The sequence below is a fragment of the Stylophora pistillata genome, chromosome 4 (genome assembly GCF_964205215.1).
Source record: "Stylophora pistillata chromosome 4, jaStyPist1.2, whole genome shotgun sequence".
Lineage (NCBI taxonomy): Eukaryota > Metazoa > Cnidaria > Anthozoa > Scleractinia > Pocilloporidae > Stylophora > Stylophora pistillata.
This window is the reverse complement of record NC_142522.1, coordinates 5,214,111-5,238,572: the sequence shown is the minus strand read 5'-3', so window position 1 is coordinate 5,238,572 and position 24,462 is coordinate 5,214,111. Positions and strand designations below refer to the sequence as shown.

Here is a 24,462-nt window from a genome sequence, read left to right as displayed (position 1 = left end):
GGTATGGTCAGTGGCAGAAGTGATTTTGGAAATGCAGCTCTTGACGACCTAACCTTCCAAAGGGGAACTTGTTTCCAGAAAGGTACATCTCTCTCCCATTTAAACAATGTATTGGGTTCGCCATTTCAGTTTCGATTTTGTACTTTACAATGTTAAGCGAATATGCTTTAAATGGCTAAATTTATTGGTTAAAATAGTTTTCTGTTTCTGGTCACTTAACCTTTCTTAGGCTGACTTTCTTTATCTCCGACGAGGTGTAAATCTTCGACATATCAAAACATCTGAATCTCTTTAATTTACCCTTCCCTCTCTATCTTATCTTTGCAATTAAATTTGTTCTCTACTTTTTATATAATTTTGTATCATATTTTCTTATTTTACCTATTTCATCTCTAGAATCAAAAACCTTCAACAGTTTCTTCGTACAAGGGCCGAGCCTTTCGAATAGGTTTGCAGCCCTCCGACCACAGCCTTTACTCCGAGGAATTTCGATTCACTCTGGAAAAACCATGGGGAAATCCGGAAGAGATGCCATATTTTATCTACCCTGCAGTGCTGAAGGGAAAAAGTTTCATCACACCAAAGTTGGATGTTGTTAATTACACAAGCTTTCCACTAGATGTTGTTGTCCTCAGCAGTGACGCGGAGAAAAATGCTCGAAAGATTTATTTGATTGATAGAGGTCCGCATGGTCAGATGATGAGTCTTAATGATCCCCGAAATGACAGTTGCTGTGGAAGAAAAATAGTATTCTCTTTTTATGCTCTTAATGTTTCTGAACCAGGTGAGGATACAAAAGAAGATAACTCTCGCAAAGCGATCGTTTCTGCTCGAACGCCACGCTAGTCGTTGTAACTGAGCTAATTCATGAAGTCGTCTTTTAGAACAGATAAGGTAAAGTAACCTTTTTTAGACGAGTAATGGTTTCATAAATAAGAAAGCAATATCTAATAATTGATGTATTTCGGCCTGTACTGTAGTAATGAATCTCATTTTTCAGGTGGTAACATAACCTTTGGATGCGAACCTGGCTGGTACAGAGCTGGTATTTCGTGCTTTCTGTTCTGTAAAACACCCACCTTAAAGTGGAGTGATGCACGGACGTTTTGCCACCGATCCAACGCCGACCTTGCCGTCCTCAATGACGCGTCCACGTTGGACGCCGTAGCCAATAGAAGGAGAGAACTAAAATTTGACATTCACGGTGGAATTTATCTTGGATTGACTGTTCAAAGTACTGATTGGGTCTGGACAGATGGACAGATGGTTTCTAACACGAATAATCTGTGGGGCCCGGGAGAGCCGAGTGGAGATGGAAAATGTGGAACTTTCTTAAATGCGATAGGATGGTCTTCAGACTGGGTTGGTTATGGATGGCGATGGAATGATCAACCGTGCAATTAATAGTTTGAAAGGGTACATCTGTGAACAGCCACTTGGTATGATGTCCAGCGATACGTTTTAAAATTTTAAAATCGATCTAATAAATAGTATTTCAGTTGCCCAAATAAAAACTTCTTCATGGTAATAATCTTTGGTTGATTCTAGGGTAACACTTCGAAAATTTCATTTTTTAATTGCAGTTTGATACAGATTTTGAGTTCTCTTCGCGTTGATTTCGAGTATGGTATTCCATTCTCAGATAATGTTCAAGAGCCTCGGGTTGCGCAAGTTGATGAGATATCTGCCCTTGGATAAGAAATTAGAGATTAGGAAGAAATAATTACATGTAAACAGAATGAGTTCTAGGGTAGAGCATACTTTGCCTCATTGGTCTGTTTCCAAAATGTTTTACCGACTATACTAAACGTATTAAATACAATTATTGTTTGGCAATCATGAGAAAAAAGTTTAATAATCGTTATCTTATTTCTTTTAGATGTTCCTATGCCAGTGGCATTTTTTACTCTGAGGGGTGCAAATGGAACTGTGGACTTGAGTCCAAATAGAGCCACTAAAGCTAAGTCTAATAACATTACGTTTGAGCCTGGACCTTGTCGAAATCCAAGTGGCTCCTTCTTCTTCAGTGGTATAAATGACAGTTTCGTGCACCTTGAAAATAAAGGAGAACTTGACACAAGGTTCTCTACTAGTATTCTTGCTTGGGTGTATCTCCAAAACTCCACTGGTTTTATTTACAAATATGAAACAGTTTATAGATTTTCCACTTGCTCGCTGAGGGTGGTTCTTCAATCCCTTGGTGTTCAAGTGACATACATAGATAGGAAAACTTTAAAGGAATATTCTCTCCGCAAGAAAAACATTTTGAACTCAGACAAATGGAACTTTATTGGAACAACATATGATTACCACACAGGGATTGCAACCATTTTTTTCAATAATAGCGTAGTCACCCAAAAAGTTCTCAAAGTAAAAATGGAACTAGGTAATGCTTCAGAAGTGCTGATTGGAGGTTCGACCAAATGGAATAGGTTCTTTCGTGGCAAAATCTCCCGTTTACAGGTTTACGATCAGGCATTATCTGTGGACCAAATAATCAAAGTCAAGTCGAGGTGTAATCAAACTGGTGAGTTGTTGAATACTTCTACTCACAAATCATTGAGTGAAGGTATTTAAAACGTTTCTATTGCTTGAATTGCCAAAAAGCCCCAGTCTTTCTGCTGAATATATCTACGTGCCTCAAATGCAAGTATATCCTTAGAGGGACACGGTCACGGTCTGCGCATGCTCGTGTAGCTGATCGAAACTTGAAAAAGTCAGCCTGACTTTTTCAAGTTACTGGCAATCACAAATTCAAAATGACGTCTAGCGGAGGATCCGGACATGGCGGTAAACACATCAACTCAGAGCGGAAACGAAAGGTTGAAGATAGAGGGGTATGCAAGAAAGCGTGGCTGAGAAACCATAAGTGTATTTATGCGGAAGAAAAGACATTTAAGTTGTGGCTGCAGGCAAAATTTGATGAAGGTTATGAGTCTTTCAGTGACAGCGATTTTACTGATAGGGAAATAAAATAATGCCAGATATCACAGAAATTTGTAGCATTTTCAAGGCAGATGTTTATTCTACTACACAGTATAACTGGAATACAAGTAAGCCTCGGGCGAACTCTACGGTTTTCATAGGCAGATGTCGACGGTTCGTCCGAATCCTGAAGAATGGGAATACACAAATTATTTAGTACGCTTCTTGGACATTCACGCCACAAAAGAAATGAATGTATACAACTTTATATGTATGTATTCAACTTTATATGCATACCCTGTTTCTGCAAGGTTTATTGCTTGTTTCACATTTACATTCATCTGTACACAGCACGTTTCTCCCTTTGCACGGGCACCCACGAGAACTATTTTCTTAGCGCTTCGTCGTACAAGCACTTTTACATTTGCAAAAGATCACCGAAGGTTCCTCAGTAAAAGAAACTCACTTTCGTGAGCATTTGCTTCGGATTAACTTGATTTAAATGTAAAATATATGCAGAATTCTTCAACTCACCGATATTTCCATAATGGCTGTCGAGTGTGACAAGTCTCGGAGAGAGTGTATGCTACTGCGCATGTCAACCCGTGACAGCGTCCCTTTCAAAGCCAAAACTGCTGAAAAACCTTTAAAAGTACGGATTTATAGGTCTTTAAAGAAACCTTTCACTGACCAAAAAAAGGACTTAGTCTGTATAAGTAATAATTACCAAACAGAGGACTTTATAGAGTCTTGGTTTATGAAAATGTCTTGGAAGTCTCATATTAAAGGTCCTTTCCTTAACTATTTGTAACAGCACAATTCGAATGTGGTCCAAATTTCTTCCATCTCCATGGCAGTTGTTTCTCTATTCACACCCAGAGCGCACTTTCATGGAAAGACGCTCAAATAGACTGCAGTCGAAAAGGTGGTACTCTAGCCAAAGTATCACTGGAAGGCTTGAGATCTGCCTTATCTAACAAGCTGGAAGAAATGAGACCAAAGCCGGACACGTTGCATATTGGTTTTTCGGCGCGATACACCTGGGCTTGGATCGATGGCAACCCGTTGAACGCCTCCTTATGGATGCGTGGATATCCTTCTAGTTACCATGGACACCAGAGTTGTGTAGTTCTCTCAGCTAATTCGTCGCGAATCAAGAATGAAGATTGCAAAACGTACAGGAATGCTCTGTGCTCCAAACGTGCTGGTATGTCCCATAGTCTATACTTCATGTGAGATATTTGGCATACAATAGCCAATTAGGTTGTTATCATATTGACTTTTCAGCAAAACTGTCATTCTAAAACATGAAAACCTAATTTAAACCGATTTATGATACGACCCAAGACTTTAAAAAAAATTCTCACTCTTCCAAAATTAGTTTTTTATAATTAACTGGTATCAACGAAGCAAAGCAGTAACTTCTCCATTGATTCTTTGATTCGCCATTTTTTTCTCTCAGAAAAGCTCCTATCGCGTCAAAATTTGCCCCAAAGCTCGAGCGTTCTGCTACCAAATTATCCTTATCTGGCTATTGACAGATCCTTTTCCACATGTTTTAGATCGAAAAAGGTAAGAGATAATGTGAAATGAGAGACAGCAGATGACTTATATTTTAAACATCGCCAGTTCGTTTAAGAAAGCAAATGAAATTATATGTAACTTTCATTGATGGTGACTCAGACAGTCTTCTGTCCGTCTTTGTGATGGTGGTTTGTTTGTTGAATATTTGACTTGTTTGTCGTTCCTCTCATTATTTATCTACTTTTCGTCGTGTTATTTCGCGTTTGTTTTCCTGTTTAGAATTATTTTATAGCCTTTCTCTTGCCTTCATTTCGAAAAGGAGTCCAGCCCTTGGTGGACGGTGACCCTTGAAAAGCCCCTCTATGTTGAGTCTGTTGAGATCACTGAAAATCACGACTGCTGTCAACGAGATAATGGCATTCTTAGCGTCGGCGTATCCACTGATGAAACCAGTTTACATCAATCTTGTACCGAGTCTGTGTCCTATGGAAAGTCGTGGGATTACAAAGTACGCTGTTCTCCACCAGCGCGTGGACGTTACGTGACATTCAAGTTGATTGGTAGCAATGTAACGCTAGTTCTTTGCCAGGTTGCGATTCGCACAATTGGTAAGTTTCACCAGTTGCAATTAATTAAAAAAAAAGGTTAAAGTAAATTGTGCACACAACTATGGTATCCATGGCCTCTGACATGTGTCTGCGAAGTTTCCTTTTCCAAAAGAACCGCAAGAGAAAGGTCTCTGACGCAGGTTTGTTTTATAGTTTGGATATATCAACAAAGTTGAAATGGTAAATTAGCCACCGTAACGATTACAAAAGCTGACGTTTCGAGCGTTAGCCCTTCGTCGGAGCGAATAGAGGAATTGTGGGTTGTGTGTGCTTTTAAAGGCAGAAAATGGAGCTACGTTATTGGTGGGAACATGGCAACGAGAAAAACAAGAATAAATTAGTGGACTGAAAAGCGTTGCCGCATCGTTTGGTCACAAGATAATGGAACGAGATTTAAGATAATGGAACGAGATTTAAAATGTCCTGCCTTGTCACTGTTAACATAGCTAATTTCAGAACAGATATCCAGATGAATATACACACATACTCATAATAGTTATCAACGAACGATTGCAAAGCTTCAGGGATAATTTGATAACTCTTTGTCGTCCAAAACTTGTAACTTCTTGTACACATCATGCATTTCAAATGCCATTTTTGTTATTAGGGGATGTTCACTTTCATTCATTTGGCTTCCATCTATCTTTGTTTTGTAGAGTTCGCCAGCGAAATCCACGGAGTTTGGCGTGATGCATGGTATAACGTTAACTACGACACTGAAAAAGCACCAACTATGCGCGAAAATCCTGCTTTCCGGGATACACCACAAAGCCAAATAATTCTTCGAGATTTCGATACACCGGTAAACGTGGCAGAAAACTACATTCAACGCTTGACTGGATACTTACAGGTAATTTTTTCATTATAATTGTGAGTACAGGTCATCAACAAACTCTTTAAAATCGTCTCTATAGTCAACAACAGATCTGTCTGTGTAGTTGATGACTGCCTCACCCTTAAGCTTTCGTGAAAATATCATTTACCAAAATCGTACAACAGAAAAATCTGAGGTAGGGTTTCACCATCGGAACGACTACAGAAGTCGAAAAAGTGCAATTGCTTTTTCAAAACTTCTATTCGTGCAAGGGGATTGGTACAAAATCGCGTGACCTTGAACGGGTGGAAAAACAGAGAGGCAACAAAACAGCTTCTATGAAAAGAAGTAACCGAAAATGCAATCTCGTCTAGCCTTAGGTCGTTTTTCGTCCTTCCTTTGTCAATTTAGATATTGCATTTATCTTTCTACAGGTTCCTGAGAGTGGTAATTACACATTTTACGTAGCATGCGATGATTTATGTGAACTATGGATACATGATGTTACTGAGGATGGCATTGAAACTGTTGATAAGAAGTCAGAAAAGACTGTGTCAAGGCAACCAATCATCACCATTGAAAGAAGGACTGGCCATCAACAATGGGACAAGTGAGACGCGCAAAATAAGAATTGATACGATTAGGGTCGCTTGAAACTTAGATGTGCATCATGGTACGTTAAAAAATATTCGAGAAAAAAAAGTTTCGACCGATTCTTAAGCACCCTAAATTCCGGATCTAGGTCAGAAATTATGTGCGATCTTCATGTTAGGGTCTTTTTTACGACACCTTTTTGAGAGCTCACACAGTAAAACTTTCGAAAAAGAAGATAATTACCCAAGGACAGAGAGGAAGTAGCCTTACTCGTGTTCGTTTCCTATGCGGAGAAAACCGCCACAGGCGGTATCTACGTTTCTGGGTGTTCTTCTCTTTAGATCGTTAACGTTTTTTTTTATTTTTTTTTTTATTTTAAGGTATAAAGCCCAGCAAACATCACAACCAGTATTTTTGGACAAATGTCGCATTTACCAAATGGAGGTCTTTATGAGTGAAATAGGAGGCCTGGACCACGCATCTTTAGGCATGCGTAGACCAAATGGTGAATATGAACGGCCTATTCCAAGGAAAAGACTATTTTGGACTAAACCAGGTATGACGGACGCTTCTGTTGTTAGATATGTCAGCTGTCATGGCCGGGAAGCAAGAATCATTAAGAACTGCACAGTAGTGATTATTAAAAGCTGCCTCTTCGTTCAATTCTGATAGGGACACGTAAACTAGAAGTGACACTTGAAAATCACGAATCATCCATATCTGGTTTCGTTGGTAAGGAATTGCGCATTTCAGGTGAGTTACTCAGGTCTTGCATGTTAATAGTGATAATTCATGTACTTCTAAATTATCAGGAATAATTAAGCGTTACGATCAAAAATCACCTATCTCTCAATGAATCTTTCAGATTTTCTTTTTCAGTTTTAAATACTGTGCCAGTGTTATCGTCGCTATCAATATTAGTTGGTATTACAATGATCATCATTAAGATCAATAACTTTATTATTTATTAACTTTATTATTAGCATTACCATTATAGAAAGAGAGTATTTTACGTTTGTGTCGATGTTTCTGTTACTTGGAAGTAATATCTATGAAACTATTATCCAAAAAAAGGCTTAATTATAAAAAAATTAATTCTGATAGTTGATGAAAATGAGTCTGACACTATTTCATCCAATTCAGGGTAAAAAAATAACACAAATAACATGGTACTCAAATAGACGTCAAACCTTGCATACAAACATCGCTACTTTCATTTTAAATAGGATTTTTCCAGTTCTGTTGCGATGGTTTGTATTGCCCAGACTGCCCGCTACAACTGAATATCTCAACGCTAAGAGAAAACAAAACAGTGAACCCAGCAGTGAGCCTTTCTTGTGTAAACACATCCTTCACGGCTGTTTTTGACACAGTCAAACAGCCGGAAAATTTTACAGTGAAGGTCAGTATATGGGCGTTATTGACAAAGCGTGAGGTCAAGATGGCTTATCCTCTAAATCTATAAGAGTAGATGTACTGACTGTGTACAACCAAAGGAAGGGTCCTTATACGGACCATTTTATGCAGTGCACTATTCCACTCACATTTCTGCATATTAATACAGGTTTCCTCTTCGTTTGCAAGTAATCTGGAGAGTATTGTCGATCAGAGGTTGTTAGCTAATCTCCATCTTCAAGGTGAAGTCCTTTCTCTTGTAATTTTTAACTTGTCTTCTGATTTAAAACCAACTAATTTTGATAACTTCATTTAGCTACTTACTAGCCGTGGTGTTAATAGAGTGCTATTTCCAATCTGATTATTGCGGATGGACACACCCTGATTACATGCCCAAAAAGTGGAAATTAACCGGTGCTAAACCCTTTGTTAACTATTCAGGTTAGTTGAAAAGAGAGAGGGGAATCTCAGAGCTATACATAGGTACTGATCACGATCATTCATGATCACGTAGTTTGACAGGAGTGTTAATTTGACAAAAATGCACAAATCTGAAGAATATTGACGGCATAAATCTTTTCCAGTGCTAAAACTCCATTTGCCTGTCTTCCGTGCCCTATGAGTATGAGTCGTGGCAGAAACCTTGATAAGCTCTGGCTGCTGTGCTATTCCAGCCGCCTTGAAAATCAATTTTGTTTCTTTAACACTCTCCTGGCGAAACAATGAACATTTACACTTCCCAGGCACACTTTCCCGGGTCCTTCCAGCTTTGGCTCACTGAAAACGCGATGCGTTACTGCAACTGTACAAGATTCCTTTTTACAATACAGGTAGTTTTGCTTTTATTGATGGCCCTTACAAAGCACAACTGGACAGTTCTTTATTGCCATGGCAACCGTTCCATAGATCCGTAGGCCTGTGTCTGCGTTTCAAATACCTCATGCCTGCTAAGTCGAAGCCGACCCTCGAAGTTTATCTACGGGAGACAAATAAAGAGAATCTGTTAATATGGAATTTGACCGGAAACCACGGTGAAAGATGGTCAGCGGCTCAGGTTGCTTGGTCTGGTGCAGAAGAAATTCAGGTTAGAACTGAGAAATGGGGACGAAATGAACTCACGTCACCACATTTAATCAAAGCTTGATATTTCTTATGGGGTTCTTTCTTTTAGATAATTTTTAAAGGAGAAGGCGTTCTTGAAGACGAAATTAACGTTGCATTTGATGACGTCATTATAACTACTGAGAATTGTTCACTACGACCATACTTTGCCCAACCAGGTGATTATGTTTTCATTAAAAGTAAAAGATGGCTTCAAACTAAATTAAGAACATTGTTTTTCATTATGAATTCGTGAAGCACTTTCTGTTATTTATCTTTGTTACCTGTATTTTTTCAAGCCGATGAAGTAAATGGCATTCAGTCCCCAGACGTTTGAAAGAAATAACAACTAATTAAATATTTGATTATTCTATGTGCATCTTTTTTGGATGATTCATGGCAGAAAAAGCGCTTTAGTTTCAAGCTAATGACCGCAGCAACACAATCTTAGACCTTACGGAAAGACATCCAGCTGAATGTTAACCACTAAAATGGCTGATGTATGTTGAAACTTTATATTAACTTCTGTGCTTACGTTCAGTTTCTTTTAACAAACATTCCACTTGCCCATTAAATCCCATTTGTTCCATCGGTGATTCTTACATTTTCCGGTTGTGTTAGGTTTCAAATGTAGCGAAGATCAGTTTACCTGTGAGAGCGGCGAATGTATCAAGAGGAATTTGTTGTGCGATGGCGACTTTGCCTGCAAGGATCATTCAGATGAAGAGAATTGCGAGTGTCCTTTCAATATGTTCGCCTGTAAAGGAGGAGAGTGTCTCCTAGCAACGGCTTTGTGCGACGGTAACGAAGATTGCTCTGGCGGAGATGATGAAAGCAACTGTCGTGAGTTGACTGTTTGTATTTAGTCAAATGATCATGAAGCAGAAGATATCTCTATGGTCTAGAACATGTAGACTGCTAAGGACCCTAGACTATTAGTGAAACAGCAGTTTCCCGGACTATTACGCTCAAGCGGGTTAATTAGACAGTTGATTCCCAATGAAATAGCAATTTTCCAGATTCTCGTCGTTTAATAGTTAATAAATGCACCGATGATAATTTTTTTTGGCAGAAAATCCATGTCCCTCTAGTCATCAGTGCCTTGATGGATCGTGCATTCCCTGGTCAGACACTTGTGGTCAAACACCCTTTTGCAAGGATGGAACTAACACACCATCTATATGCGGTAAGCAAGATGAGGATGTGAAGCAAACATAAAGAAACAGTTAGCAGTTGGGTAACCATGTCTGCTAGAAAAAGTGAGGGTCTGCATGTTGTTTGCTTGTCTTGAAGAGAATGAAAAATCGTAGTAAGGGGTTCTCCGCATGTTTTGCAGGATTCCCTATATCAAGATTCCCAAGGGGTTTCCCTTATCAGAAGAGATTTATATGTAATTTCAGATAGATTTCCTTATGAAGGGAGCCAGTCATTACTGGTGACTCTCTTAATTGTGTAATTAAGTTAAACAAAAGTTTGCAAGTCAGAATTTTACGTAGCAGTGGTTTTCACGTAGCGTTTCATCTTTCTGGTTTCCAGGTTCTACCAGGTGCAATCTTAATGATTTAGCGTGTACCTCCAAAGATTCCACTGGACAAAATAGATGCAGATCTTTCAGAGGTAGAACGATTTCAGTGTTTCTTCTATACTAATTTTCTTTTGATTAATTTGCAGACCTAGTCAGCTATTCTAATCAGACGTCTCTTTTTTTACTAACTCATAGAAGAATAACTCAAAACAATTGCTTTTTAAACAAAGTAAATGTCCAAACATGCACAAAGTGTCAAATTTTCTCAATAACTTGTTTATTTCATTTTTCCATTCTTCTGAATCATCTGGCATTTCTATAGCTATGATAATTTTTCAATGATTGTGTTTATTTGCCTGTTTGTTTTCTTTCCTGTTTTTAAGTGAATAAGTTTCTATTGGTCCTTGTAGGTAACTGTAACTTTCAAACGAGCCGTTGTGGACTAAACCCTGACAAGAATGCCACTTTCCAGTGGACCGTGGACTCTGGTCAGACGCCAACAGAAGGAACTGGGCCGAGTTACGATCACACTTCGTTCAGCAAGGATGGTAAGGCAGCCTTTGCAAAGAAATCACTTCAGTGAGGAAAGAACCAACAATGGGCTAAGCAGAAATAAAGGCTCCAAACGAATTCAATTCTATCAAAAAATGAATAACGGTTATGACTGAACAAACCAATTTAAAGTAATCTAGGACCACAATACTTTTGCTGATATCGTTCTGTGACTGGTCACGAAAACTCGTGCCACCTTATTAACCAATGAGATGCATATCTAATAACACACACGATTTGTTACCTGCGCTTCAGGCAGCATGCTTGTCTCACCTCGAGTTCTCATTAGAACCTAAGGGTATTTTCCTTCGCTTTAATTGGCTGTTGAAATCCCTTTGGGTTTGGTTTTACGACACTTTACCGGAGAGCGCTCTAAAACCCAGCCGTCTCGTTCATCAGGGTCAGAATTTGGTTCACGAAGGCAAAAAAAAAAAATAGACGCGCGATATCTTTTTGCAGGTTCTTATATCTATATTGAAGCTTCTCGAAGAAACTTTGGAGACAAGGCGAGATTCCTGAGCGACTGGATGGAACCTAATGAGACAGTTTGCGTTAAGTTCTGGTATCACATGCACGGGTCGGACATCGGTAATCTGAGTATTTACCTTAAAACTAACCAATCAGAAACGCTTGTTTGGATGGTGTCGGGAGATCAGGGAAATCGTTGGCGATATGGTCAGACGGCTCTGAATAGCACCCGTTGGTATCAAGTAAGTATCAAATTTTCCGATAAATATGCGACAAATAGGCTTAAATCTTAATTTATTTAAACAATTCAGTCATACAATACGACGATAAAATCATCTAAAAATGCGTAATCCACAGTGCACCCTCCTTCAGGAGCTGCTGGCTGAACAAAAGTCTCGCTCTTTAAATGTAGATGTTTTAAATTTGAGCTCCTTTTTAGAATGGTCTGTTTTATAAGGGCATTTAAAAGAGTGCATTGTATCTTCATTTACTTAATCACATATTTTCCAAAAGCAAAAGGTTTAAAATCAGACGTGTTTCACAAAGTAATGCAAAATACGCATTTAAGCTTTGTAGACGTCAATTTTTGTTGATATCAAGATTGCTATTTTCAGTTTGTACTAGAAGGAACAGTTGGTACTGGAAGTAAAGGTGATATTGCAGTGGATGACTTCACCGTATTGGACGGAACATGTGAGAAAATCTTCAAGCAAAGTATGTTTAATTTTAAGGTGATTGAAAGTGATCCAAACAGAAATAAAGGTTTCAAGACAAGTTAACTAGAATTACCACGATTTCTCGCTATTTTCCCGTCCAGTATCGTCAGTATTAGGGCCAAAATAATAATAATAATAATAATAAAAGTCTTTATTAAGCACTCTAAACAACAATCGTGTTTAGTTACAATGATATGAACTCAGCAAGTATAAAAGAAGCGCAATTTGCATCTATAACCTACTGCTTTTTATGCTTCGTCTCCAGCGAGTCCAGACTGCTATTTTGATGAGAGTATGTGCGATTGGTACATTCATGGAGGATGGGTTCTGAATACTTATCTGGCGGGAAAGAGAAAGCGAGGTAAGCTGTTTGATCGTCAGTTGGCAGTAACACAATGATGCTTTATCGCCGATAACGGTCGTTTGCTTTCCCTCTTCCCATGATTGCAAGAGAAAATACAGAATTTTTTAACTAAGTCTTTAAAGTGATCCAATAACCTTCGGCAAGTTTCAAAATGGCGCCGTCCTGGGACGCACTTTTTGGCATATTTTTCCTTTACGAAGTTAGGATATTCTTTGGAATCTTAAAATGCAGTCCCCACTATAATTTCACGTATACTTTTTCATGTCGGCGACCAAATCATATGGTATCCAGAGCAGATCACTCCTTAACACGACGCCGTATTTTGTTGTCAGTAGGATACGCCTCTCTACCAGTTGGAAAATCAGAACTGCCCTGTGTTCTCTCGTCTCCTATCATCAACAGCATTGCTTATAAATGGAAGTGCCTTCGTTTCTGGCACAAAGCTTCGTTAATTGTGTTATTAAACAACACAAAGACGAACAATACTCAACATCATTTCCATGCAGAAGAGGCGACCAATATGTGGCGTTACGCACAGCTTCCAATACCAGTTAACTCAACTCGAATTCAGGTAGTTAATACTCTCTTTTGCGGCCTTTGGTTAGGTCACGCCACGCAACGTCACGCTTGTGAAGAAACGCTTTGAGAGAGCGTCTAGACCACACAAAGGCTGCGAAGGAGAAAAAATCTTAACGTGGTTACGATTTAATGATGTCGTGGTGTCTTCTATGACGGTGTTCTTAGACGGTGTTCCTAGAACTAGAGTGGGTTAGACTTAAACATTCCTTTTTCCCAGAACACCTATCTTCTCGTGGTTGTACATGCCTGAGCTGATCATGATTGCCTTTTTGTGACCTACCATAGATTCATTTTGTTGGTGTCAGAAAATTCACTCATGGACCATGTGTGGCCATAGATAATGTTTCTTTCACCAAAGAACCTTGCAAACTGATTCCTTGGAGTGCTGTTAAAGGTAAGGGTTACGCTGGAGGTTACGTATTCATAGTAAACTGAAGTTCGTGTCACGTTCTTTTTTCACGTTGCAGGCACTTCCTGTGCCCATTAACCTCACACTCTTACGACTAACTAATCAAAGTGACACTATGGTGAACTCGTTGATATGTTGTGCAGAATATGAATAAAATGAATGTAATTGTACTAAAAGCCAATGATCCTATTGTTCCAATTGAAGAAACAGATTAAAGCCGTCAATCCCCCAATAAGAGTTAAATTTTCAAGAAATGTGCGTCATTCATTAAGGGGAAGGAATATTTAGATTTTAGGGTTAGATGGCGAAAGGAGGAAGGGCATAATGTTTTGGGAACATTTGGCACGCCCAAGGCTACATTCAAATAGAGAAACTAAAACGGTTTTCTTCTTTTCACCTCCATACTCGCCTCTAACCGTAGATAAAACAGCTAAGGACGCGGAAAGTATAGGCTACGGTTTACCCTATCCTTTTCTAACTATTTTACCAATAGCTACATTACTTTTTAATCCCTAACAACCATTAGATTGTCAAAAGCCTCTTGGCATGGAGAATGGAGCTATCTCCAATAAAAAAATCACTGCTTCATCACAATGGGCTGCCCACCTCGCCCCTTCCCAGGGAAGGTTACATTTTAAACAATCAGCCGATAAACGGGGATCTTGGTCAGCCCGCGTAAACAACAATAACCAATGGCTTCAAGTGGCTCTGGGAATTCGGTACATGAAGGTCACGGCTGTAGCAACGCAAGGACGGAATGACCATCCTCAGTGGGTAACGAAGTACAAGCTGCAGTATAGCGGGGATGGAATAAGCTTCCAGTATTACAAGAAACCAGAAAATATTGAAGAGAAGGTGAGTTGGACTTCACACATCAAAATCATATTAATGTTGTCTTTCTCATCCAAAATAAAAATAAATAAATTAATAAATAAACATTTGGCTGAGGTTAGTATCATTTGATTTGATTATGTTTGGTTGGGGTCGGCTGAGCTCGGGTCGAGTCGATTGGAGTCACGTCGTATCGGGTCAGGCCGCGTCGCATCGAATCGAGTCGGGGCAGTGTGAGATTGGTAGGGACAGGTTGGAGCAGGTCGATTCGGTTCAGCCTATCTTTTTTGGCCGAGTTTGGTTTGATTAAGTTCGGTTCGGAACACTTCAGGTCGATTCAGGGCGGGGCGGGGCGAGGCTGGTCGAGTTGGCTCAGCTAGGCTTGGTCTCGTTGTGTGTAGTTGGATTCGGTTTAGCTCGGTTGAATTTTGCTGGGTTCAGTTATGTTCGGTTCGTTTCGTTTCGGTAAGGTTTGATCTTGTTCGTTTTCATTTGGTTCGATTCCGTTTTCATTTACATAAGTTCAGGAGGATAGTATGATTTTGAAGTGAGAATAGACAAGCTTTCCTTTCATAATTGTACTACCATCTTTTCATGAAGGAATTTGATGGAAACACAGATATGGACACTGTTGTTTTTCATGAAGTTAATCCACTTATCATAGCACGTTTCATCCGCTTTCGACCGACAGCTTGGAAACATCACATCTCCATGAGAGTGGAGCTGTATGGCTGTAAAGGTAATGTACCTGATTCACGAGTCGCTACCGTCTGATATTGCAACTTCCTGCGCCTAAAATAATCGTTTTTGTTTGTTTTTGGAAAGACAGTGCATCAGAAAAATACTCTCGTCCACTTTCTATCCTAATTCCCTTGCCTGTATCTAAGTCTTTACTCGTTGGTAACAAAATTACTCGGTAATAGTGGTACCAGAAGAAGTAATAGCAATAGTAGTAGCAATAAAAGTAGCAGTAACAGAGGTATTAACAGTGGTAGCTGTGGAAGTGGCAGTAGCAGTAGGAGTAGCAGAAGCAGTAGCAGTAGCAGTGGCAGTAGCAGTGACGGTGGTGGTGGCTTTGGCAATGGCACGGCCGTGTAGCATCTTTCTATCCTCCAACAAAACCTTGACGGAAACTCCTCTCTTTTAACATGTAACTCTCAAAATGTTCCAAATGTATTTCTCAATAGATCTGGCAGAATTGATTGCCTTACCATGTGGTCTGATTTTTTTATCATTTTCCAAAAGGTCTTACAGCCACTGCGAATTTCCCGCGGTCGCCATCTTGAATAGCACGCGATGAACTCTAGCCTGATGACGTGTAATTGTTTCTTGATACTCCTGTTGATACTTAATTGCTTTCTCCTCAAGAAAATTTTGTTAAATGTGTCGCAGAGTTTCCTCATTAGCTGGAGCAGTAAGCACCATGAAGTGTTCGATCGGCGGTCGACATTTTCAGAATTTTTAAGCTGGCGCCTCTCCATATTCTCTTCTACCTCGCTTTCCTGTCTCTCTTCGCTTGAAGAGTGCTCCGGCTCTAACTGAAAACGAAGAACTGTGCCACATTCTCTAAAATTTTCTTTAAACGACAGCAATTCAGCATCAACATGAGTGAAAAACTACACCTTGAGTGTATTGTGCACTATTTAAGATGGCGGCCAAGCGAAAGTCGAAGTGGCTGTAATACCCTTCTTTGGAAAACGATAAAAAGAAATCTCAGACCGCTTACTAAGGCAACATCTATTTGCCAGATCTATTGAGAAGTACATTTGGAATATTTCAAGAGTTATTTCTTAAAATGGGAAGGTTTCCTTCAAAAAACACGCGCATTTTTCCAAGGAGAGCCGTTGAAAATAACTTGATAGGAATTCAAGCTTATGGGGAAGGCTTTTCTTAATCATAGTTCAGTTGATCCTTTAGCGAATGAATTAAATGACAGCCCATGTGACATATCGCAAGACTGGTGTGGATGGAAAAATGTTCATGGCTGGAAGAGTGTCAAGAACAAGGAGCTTGACTATATCTATCAGAACGACAGTAGTGGTACTGGTAATGACAAACGGGGCGGTGTTGGCGACTCTGTTCACTCCAGTGGTTTTGGTGGGTAAAATTTTTAATACATTACATAAAAAATACATTCATCTTACATTTCTATAACTTTTTTTCTTTGCTGTTTGGGGAAACTAAACTAATGAACTGGAAATTCAAAACGAACTTTTTGAAAAAATCTCAGCTACAATTGTTATGCGCTGCTGAGTCATTTAACACAGGGATTACGAACCCAATTGAGTCAATGACTGTAAGATTTAGAACTGGAATCCGCAAATGTGAAACCCAAGGGCCTAAACTACTCTGACACTTGATATCCTTACTACCATGTGAGTTTGACCGTAATATTTACAGCGATATGGTCAATTAGAAGCACATGACCTAATTAGTTTGTATGTTTCTGAATTTTATTGTTCTCGGCGAACACAAATACAGCTGAACCTCTCGTAAGCGACCATCCAAAATGTGAAGTCTAAGTGATATCTTACGGAAGGTGGTCGCTTACTAGCTTCCATATCTCGAGTAATTTTCATATGGTGACCGTCCCTTCCCGGCCAGCGCTTATGGAAACCTATAGGAATAACTCTTTGCGGCGTATTCAAGCAAAAAAAAACAAGAACTTAGCTTAGGATCTATGGTGATTATTTTGTATCTCACATATTATTTAGTACAGCGCGTTTGGGACAATTCTCGTAAAGGAAACTTGGTTCGTTTGTTATTCCAAGTGGTGCTGTCCAAAATTCTCTAGGAACCGAACACAAGCAAAAAATCACGCGGCAAAGCCATTTCGGGAAGCACTTCCTGTGGCTCTATAACGAAACAATTGTTGAAACAATTTTCAGTTTCCACTTGTGAGAGAAAAACCGATTGTCTGTCAAGTGGTCTCCTACGGGAGGTTGAGAATTTCTAAAAGAGGTCAATTGCGAGAGATGGTCACTTACGAGAGGTTCCATTTATTGTGATCTGACTTGGAAACTTTTGGTATTTTGAAAAAGTGGTCGCTAACTGGAGGTGTTCACAACGAGAGGTAGTCGCGAAGGGAGGTCCGACTCTAACTGAATTTTTGTTTCAGAGCGTAAGCTTCTGAGTACATTCAGGAAAAAGTTTCCCGTAATCTTCATGCTTCCCCTCTGAAGTGAAAATCTATTAAATGGAGGTTAAGAATGGATCTGTCTTGTCATTGCATCCTCCATCAAAGTTTCAGCTGTCTATGGTTTGCTATATAATTGATGGGAAATTTTTTTTAACATTACATGAACTCTCGATCCAGGAAACTAAGAGATTCATCTTCCTGATATAGATCTTGGCTATGTGTCATTCTCGGAAATTTCACCACTCCTCAAGGGTTTTACGCTCTGCTTTTGGTTAAAGACCTCTCATGATGGTTTTTTCATCGAATATAAAGTCTCCAAGGAGCATGGCGAGTCGCTGCAACTGGGATGCTACGTCAGCAACGACACTTTTGTATTACAAATGGAAAAAAGGAGGAGGTAGGAAACAAAATATTTAATTAATTCATTGTTCCCTTGGAAAGTGCATAAAAGAGAATTTAAGCAAACTGGATAAGCAAGGTAAACGAGGACGAGACAGGACCAAACTAAAAGTTTGACGAGCCGAAATATAATTCTACGGGTGGTTTTCATTTCGTGGCCGTCCTCTACAGAACAACAACAGGATACCGCCAATTCTTCAGGAGTCCGAAATGTGGAACACCGAAAGCGAATAAATCAAGTTTCTATTCTATTCTTTAATGCAGTCGGTGCTGCCATTTTCTCAAATAAAACCGAATTCATTTCTTAGCTTCTGTTTTCGTTGACACCATCGCTGAGACTGCTTAAGACTCCTAATTTTTCGAGAACCAGTTTGTGTAAGAAGGTGTAAAGGAGATGTAACAATTTCCAATTATAATACATCCTGGATTGCACCTACTACTGTAACTTAGTGAGTGGCCACATGCCACCATATGGATGAATGGATGGATGGATGGATAGATGAATTCAGTTTAAATGCCTGATTATCTTTATATTTTATTCATAGCAAAATACCGATGGGCGTAGCAGATGACATGTGGCACCACGTGTGTGTATTGTGGAATATTCGTAAGGGGCTCATGCAGGTGTTCAAAGACGGCGAGAGAAGATATGGTTCATTTGAATTCCATTTTACGCCGATCGAAGGTACCTTTTGTAGAGAAATTAGTGACATTTGCTCAATGGCTTCAGCGAAAGTGTCATTTTTTATTTGTCTGGTTGATTTTGCGTTGCATTTTTCCACATTTACTTTCTAACTAGACCGATGGCTGATTTTAAACGAGAACGCCGAGGTACAATTAACCTCTGCGATCAAAAAATTAAGCTGAGGGTCAAATTCGTGAGTTAACGAACTTCCGGATGATTACATAATTTTTTTCATAAAATTTAAGAGTTGTAACAAAATTGCTACAATCTCTTAACCTGTTACACCCAGGGGGAGGAACCATGACCATTGGTTTCAGAAATTCCAGCGAAAATGCGTCAATTGCTTTGGGTGTATTGAGTGGATTCAATCTGTGGGGTCACCCAATGCCAGTCGAGGAGATACTGCGCATGTCATTTGGATGTGATAGCGAAGATGGTGACGTGAAAGCCTGGAAAACAGTCAGAAAAGGGTTGCAGAAAGAAGTGGAAGTAAAATGGTTTCGAACCTGCAGCGATAGAGGAGGCAAGTTCATAGTGACGAGAATTTGATCGCAATCAGTCCTTAATTTATTGCTCTAAAGTTTGGATATGAAAAGATCCTTTTGGCTGGTTAAGGGAGTTTTGAAACTGAGCTGCGAAACCACAAGAAGAAACGAGCGAAAAAAGTTGCACTTTCTCACCTTGCAAATCCAACTCTCGTTTTCCGTTACACCATAATTCAAAAAACTTTTGTTATTAATCCATGTCGGGAAAGGCTTTATAATTAGTTCTACAGCTGATTGAGAGAAATTAGTCAAGGGAAGAAATTTGGAACCATGCTCGACTCTGAACCAATAACCGCTGCATCAATGTCGCAATTTGATCAACTTTCTTCTATGATGGCTCTTGAAATTTGATGTTTTGTTGGTTCGCTCAACACGTTGTTAAATGTTCTTTGTTTCTTGGTAATTTATCGATAGAGTTTACGATGATCTTCTGTAAATAAAATGCGTTCAATTTTATTTCTGATCCAGGTGGCCGACTTGTCGTGGACACTAACGTCACCCAGTTTACCCAGTTGGCTGTTCTCATGAGCCCGCTATACAATAGATCACATGACTGGCCTAGTGAGTGCCTAAAGTTTCGCTACATGTTCTGGGGACCTGGGAAGAAGACACTTACAATTTACCAGAAGACAAAAACCTACCGTAAAATTCCAATCTGGATTTCAGGAAGCAACACTGGCAAGAACTGGCTCTACGGACAAGTTCCTTTGAATTGTCTTTCTGAGTTTCAGGTATGTGTCTCGGGATATTATGTCAGGAGCATATTCTGCTCGGAAGGGATAAATGTTTGTGCTGACGGTATAAAAAAAAAAAAAAAAAAAAATGGTTTCCAGGTTTTAAGCATAGAAAAATATTAGAAAAACTTAACCAGTTGCCCATTACCCGCAGCTTTCCATTGTATTTTACTTCGAATAAAGCTTTCCAACAGATCGATAGTTCTCCTCGAAAAACAATTCCGTAGCGTGGCGTAAAGTTCTTTGTTTATGCAATTTTCTCCATTTCCATGTCCACTTTTTTTAGTTTTTCGAGGTTGACGAGTTACAGCGATCGACCATAAATATGAGTTTTTTTTGTTATATATTTTTCTTCCTTTTTTGCTATTGTCTGATACAATAAACAGGTGCTAATAGAAGGTAAAACAGAGACAAGAGAGGACTTGATAGCATTGGCAGGATTGTACATTGAGGAGGGAAACCTTTGCCAACACAAACCCTGGTCAGCTAAACAAGGTATGGTTTTAGTAGAAACATTCCTTAGATGCGCTAAACCGCATTCACATTGTGGGGAAAGCTTTTGGAAAGGGATGAAAATTACACTTTTGACAAATTGACACAAACTGACAAATTAACAAAAGCGCCACTTTCCATCTTTGCCATATCGACTTTTTGAAGGATAAATTACCTCCCTCCAGCGGTTTCTTAGTTTGATTCACGAACCTAGCGTCACAGATTGGCTGAATGTAATGTTGGTCCTCCTCTTCGCTTTGTAATCGCACGTTTAAACAAAGTATGTTCAATTTTTTCTTGAATGTGGAAGGGGTTTTCAATAATTACCTGATTGGCCACAATATTTACAGACTGTCCTTTTGTTATAAGAAACATACCAGCTCCATTTTGTCTCATCAACTAACAGTTCTTTCATCCTGTTTCAGCCTGTAACGAAACATTGACTAACAAGCCGGGATATTTCTTCTCTCCTTTATATCCGGGACATTCTCTTGATGACATTCTTTGCAGATGGCTCATAACCGTCCCACAACGTCATATAATCCACTTGAAGTTCCAAGAATTCAGACTCAGAGAACACCCCACATGCGATAAATGTTTTGTGGAGGTTTTTGATGGTAGCGAAACAACTGGACCCTCGTTGGGCAAATTCTGCGGCTATCTGTTTCCTCCAGATTTCTTATCTTCCTCGAATCATTTAACAGTTTTTCTGAGCTGTCACGGAAATTTACCTGTGGCCAGATTAAAAGCCTTGTATCATTCTGTTTCAGGTAAATGAAAATCACAAAGTTTATTGCGTTTTTGTTATGATTCCTTTTTTCATTCTGCTTCCTTGTTCAGTATTCAAAGTGTGGTCTCCATGCTGGAGATAGGGCTCATTTATGTGTGGAAGAAGGCTATTAAGAAATCCACTAAGGTGTCAAATACGATTCATTATTTTGTATTTAGAAAATTTTCCCAAATCTAATGAATACCATCCATGGTATACCTTTCTTTGGTTGAAAAAAATTGCGAAATACCAAAGGAAACCAATTCAGGATTTTGAATATAAGTATATTCTGTCCTGAGTGCATTTAAAAGAGACGAGTTTTTTATTATGCGTTAAATTTCTGATTAAGTTTACCAGTAGTAATCTATTCGCAGTATTCTTGACTAACGTCTTTGAGCCCTTTTATTTCCTTCCAGTACTCTCCTATACGGGTATTTAAAAACTCTTCTTTTCTTTTTCCAGCCAAGGACAATGACGAACCATCCTGTTCACGTCGGCAAAGTAAACAATCTTTGGGTCTCGCGCTCTAATGTTATGCTTCTAATTTACTGTTTGCGCGTTTTCCTATCGTCCCAGATTTGGACGTTAGTTGTCAGCTGTAGACTGAATGATAGTATTGTTTTCTCTTGTTCTTAGGTTGCCCATCGAGCTGCAAATGTGAAGATTTCGGTGAAGGCAAAGACAACGGGACTATTGTAACTGGAGTAGACCTGCTCAGTGTTCCATCTAATCTCCCCCCTAATACTCGAGCTGTGTAAGCCATGAAAAGCTTGATAGTTTTGTTGTTTTTCAACTTCATGATTGACATATCCACATTGTTTTCCTTTTCTTTGTTAGCTGCTCTGTTGGTTTGTGATGATTAGAATTTCTATTCTTGTTTACTGCAAGTTTAATATTTCTTTCAAGGTTTTTCCAGAAAAATCGGATACCTCAGTTACAAGAAAAGGCCTTTGCAAATCTCGACAAGCTAGAATATATGTGAGTAAACTTTATATTTGTTGATTAAAAGAATAAAAAATCTGCATCAAGATTTCTGCTATAGAGTTAGGTGAACTGGCTGGGGAACTTAACGAACTGATTACTTTTTTCTAGAGACATGAGCTTCAATATTCTGCTTCGCCTCAGAGAAAACTGCTTTCAAAATGTCCCATCCGTCGAAACTATGTTAGTATGCATCACGACATTTTAAGGGTAACTTTTGTTGCCGAGTGAGTTGTTTCTTCATTTAAAATAATGCAGTCCTCGATTTGGAAAACCGCATAATACGGTCTTTTTTGTCTTTACACTAGCATAAACCAAGAAGAAAATAAGGTGGAGATGCTGTGATCTGAGAGGGTTTTAAAAACTGCTACCCCATTTCAGATCCAAATGGTAACATCTGGGCAGATTTGCTTGCCCAATGGTGACAAAAAGCGAAACCCTCTACGGTCGTGTATATCTACTTAGCTTTCAGAAGAAAGTCGCTTTAAGGCTGCTATCAGTTATATGTTCATTGAATTTAACGCTGCACTTTTTGTTCCAGGCGACTGAACTTCAACTTCTTACAATCTCTTCCCGACGGAGTCTTTCTTGAACTTCCTAATTTACGCGTTCTGTAAGTATTTGTGTACCTTACAAGGCCGACCCTCATCGCAGGTTTGTCACTATGGATCGATTTTAATCAAAGGCGGGAAGTCATAGTGGGTGCAGTTGAACGATTTTCCATTGAGCTCGATGTAGTGCAAACGACTGACGCTTGCATACTTGTTCTTATTACGCATCCTACTCTCTAAAATGGCGGCGCAAATTTACCCGAGCAATCACAGAGTTTATACATCGACAACTCGCATTCCTTTCAACACGACTTAAAACTGAGTGTCCTTGATTGGGTCATTAGACTTCATTCCACTTCATTTTACACAATTTAAACTTAATGAAATTGATTGATTTGCTTCAGAGATTTAGGGAAAAACCGTCTTCGCAAAGTAGTAAAAGGAATGTTGGATGGACTTTTTAGTATAGAGGTTTTGTAAGTATTAACTTCTAAACTACAAGTGACCCAATTAAATTTGCAATACTCTATTTCTCGTGTGAAGCTTTCAAAATGTCTTCAACAACCTTAAGTGGAGATGGCCTAAACTAAAATTTCATATTTGCTCTCAGAGGCTTGCGTTCAAACCAGATTGAGAGAGTGGAATATGGTGTTTTTGAAAACAAAAGCACCATGACCCATCTGTAAGTATTGTTATCCTTCATATATTTCAGGTAATGTTTCCCGTGACTTAATTTGAAATAATTATAGACTGTTTGTGATGTGTCGAAGTCCTTATTAATCAATTTTAGGGGTCCGTGTACAGGTTATATTGGGGTTTAGTTTTTCTCCGTTGTGACACTCTGAAGACCCCATGAAGACTTCTGAAATGGAATTGTTTTTAGAACAAGATTGGAAATTAGAAATTTTCGTGGAATTCTTTTTAGATCAAGATTGGAAATTAGAAATTTTCGTGGGTTTTCTTTTCCTCATTTTTCGATTAGGTTATGTATTATGGTTTTGTATCATTACTTTTTTGATTGGCCATGTGCAATTAGGTATCTTCAGGATAACAAACTCAAAACATTACCAGAAGGCCTGTTTGAAGATCTTTCAAAGCTGAAAGTGTTGTAAGTATGGCAATCCAAAAATTGGTCATCATTAGAGAAAGAAACAAACAGTTGTAAAAACTAAGAATAATTGGTTGCCCACTGGGGCCCGTTTCTCGAAAGTCCATGTACTTACTGCTCTCGAAAAGTTTTTTTCGCTGTGTTTACATTCAACATCGTGATATCATAAGTTTTGAAATTCAAACAGTGAAATAATCAAAAAAAGAAATAGAATTGATTGTCTTTTCATCTAACATCTACACTACTGTTACCTTGATTCATGGTATACAATAGGGCTCTAAGCCCATAAAGTCACTGGTTCTTCCTATATTTCCACGTATGGTAGTTGAAAAGAGTTTTGGTTTGCATCAAACTAACATCCTTCAGCTGGATGTTATCTAAATCTTTTCTCCTGCGTACTTGATTTTACATGAATATTGACAGAGAAATTTACATAAGTCACATCAGGAAGTAAAACGTTAGGTGGTGTAACCATTTGACTTGAGGGTGACAAGCATCTGCTTTCTTCTCACAATCTTGATATCACCCCTGAATCACACATTAAGGTCCTGAGAACAAAGGAAAATTAGCACAAACCAAGGAAGCTCTTGATTGTTAGACAAATTCTTGTTGTCAATCACAGAGGAAAAGTATAGAGAAGAGTATAGAATATAT

General features: G+C 39.0%; 1 protein-coding gene across 1 annotated transcript in view; it reads left to right on the top strand.

Annotated features, from left to right (window-relative positions):
- Positions 1-1,884: 1,884 nt before the first annotated feature.
- LOC111344969 (uncharacterized) overlaps positions 1,885-24,462 on the top strand; it is a 29,644-nt gene continuing 7,066 nt past the window's right edge. The window contains exons 1-39 of the mRNA XM_088756413.1: positions 1,885-2,527; positions 3,740-4,132; positions 4,388-4,497; positions 4,769-5,057; positions 5,714-5,907; positions 6,306-6,481; positions 6,846-7,021; positions 7,138-7,218; positions 7,692-7,867; positions 8,030-8,102; positions 8,188-8,305; positions 8,695-8,944; positions 9,032-9,140; positions 9,583-9,804; positions 10,034-10,147; positions 10,498-10,578; positions 10,897-11,034; positions 11,498-11,748; positions 12,121-12,220; positions 12,488-12,583; positions 12,922-13,157; positions 13,451-13,559; positions 14,101-14,429; positions 15,006-15,144; positions 16,323-16,502; positions 17,752-17,941; positions 18,489-18,628; positions 18,918-19,151; positions 19,642-19,904; positions 20,294-20,402; positions 20,825-21,169; positions 21,631-21,669; positions 21,805-21,922; positions 22,075-22,146; positions 22,261-22,332; positions 22,691-22,762; positions 23,105-23,176; positions 23,311-23,382; positions 23,737-23,808. Coding sequence (XP_088612539.1) covers positions 1,888-2,527; positions 3,740-4,132; positions 4,388-4,497; positions 4,769-5,057; positions 5,714-5,907; positions 6,306-6,481; positions 6,846-7,021; positions 7,138-7,218; positions 7,692-7,867; positions 8,030-8,102; positions 8,188-8,305; positions 8,695-8,944; positions 9,032-9,140; positions 9,583-9,804; positions 10,034-10,147; positions 10,498-10,578; positions 10,897-11,034; positions 11,498-11,748; positions 12,121-12,220; positions 12,488-12,583; positions 12,922-13,157; positions 13,451-13,559; positions 14,101-14,429; positions 15,006-15,144; positions 16,323-16,502; positions 17,752-17,941; positions 18,489-18,628; positions 18,918-19,151; positions 19,642-19,904; positions 20,294-20,402; positions 20,825-21,169; positions 21,631-21,669; positions 21,805-21,922; positions 22,075-22,146; positions 22,261-22,332; positions 22,691-22,762; positions 23,105-23,176; positions 23,311-23,382; positions 23,737-23,808 — 6,650 coding nt within the window. The 5' untranslated portion in view covers positions 1,885-1,887. The remainder of the gene's footprint in view (positions 2,528-3,739; positions 4,133-4,387; positions 4,498-4,768; positions 5,058-5,713; positions 5,908-6,305; positions 6,482-6,845; positions 7,022-7,137; positions 7,219-7,691; positions 7,868-8,029; positions 8,103-8,187; positions 8,306-8,694; positions 8,945-9,031; positions 9,141-9,582; positions 9,805-10,033; positions 10,148-10,497; positions 10,579-10,896; positions 11,035-11,497; positions 11,749-12,120; positions 12,221-12,487; positions 12,584-12,921; positions 13,158-13,450; positions 13,560-14,100; positions 14,430-15,005; positions 15,145-16,322; positions 16,503-17,751; positions 17,942-18,488; positions 18,629-18,917; positions 19,152-19,641; positions 19,905-20,293; positions 20,403-20,824; positions 21,170-21,630; positions 21,670-21,804; positions 21,923-22,074; positions 22,147-22,260; positions 22,333-22,690; positions 22,763-23,104; positions 23,177-23,310; positions 23,383-23,736; positions 23,809-24,462) is intronic.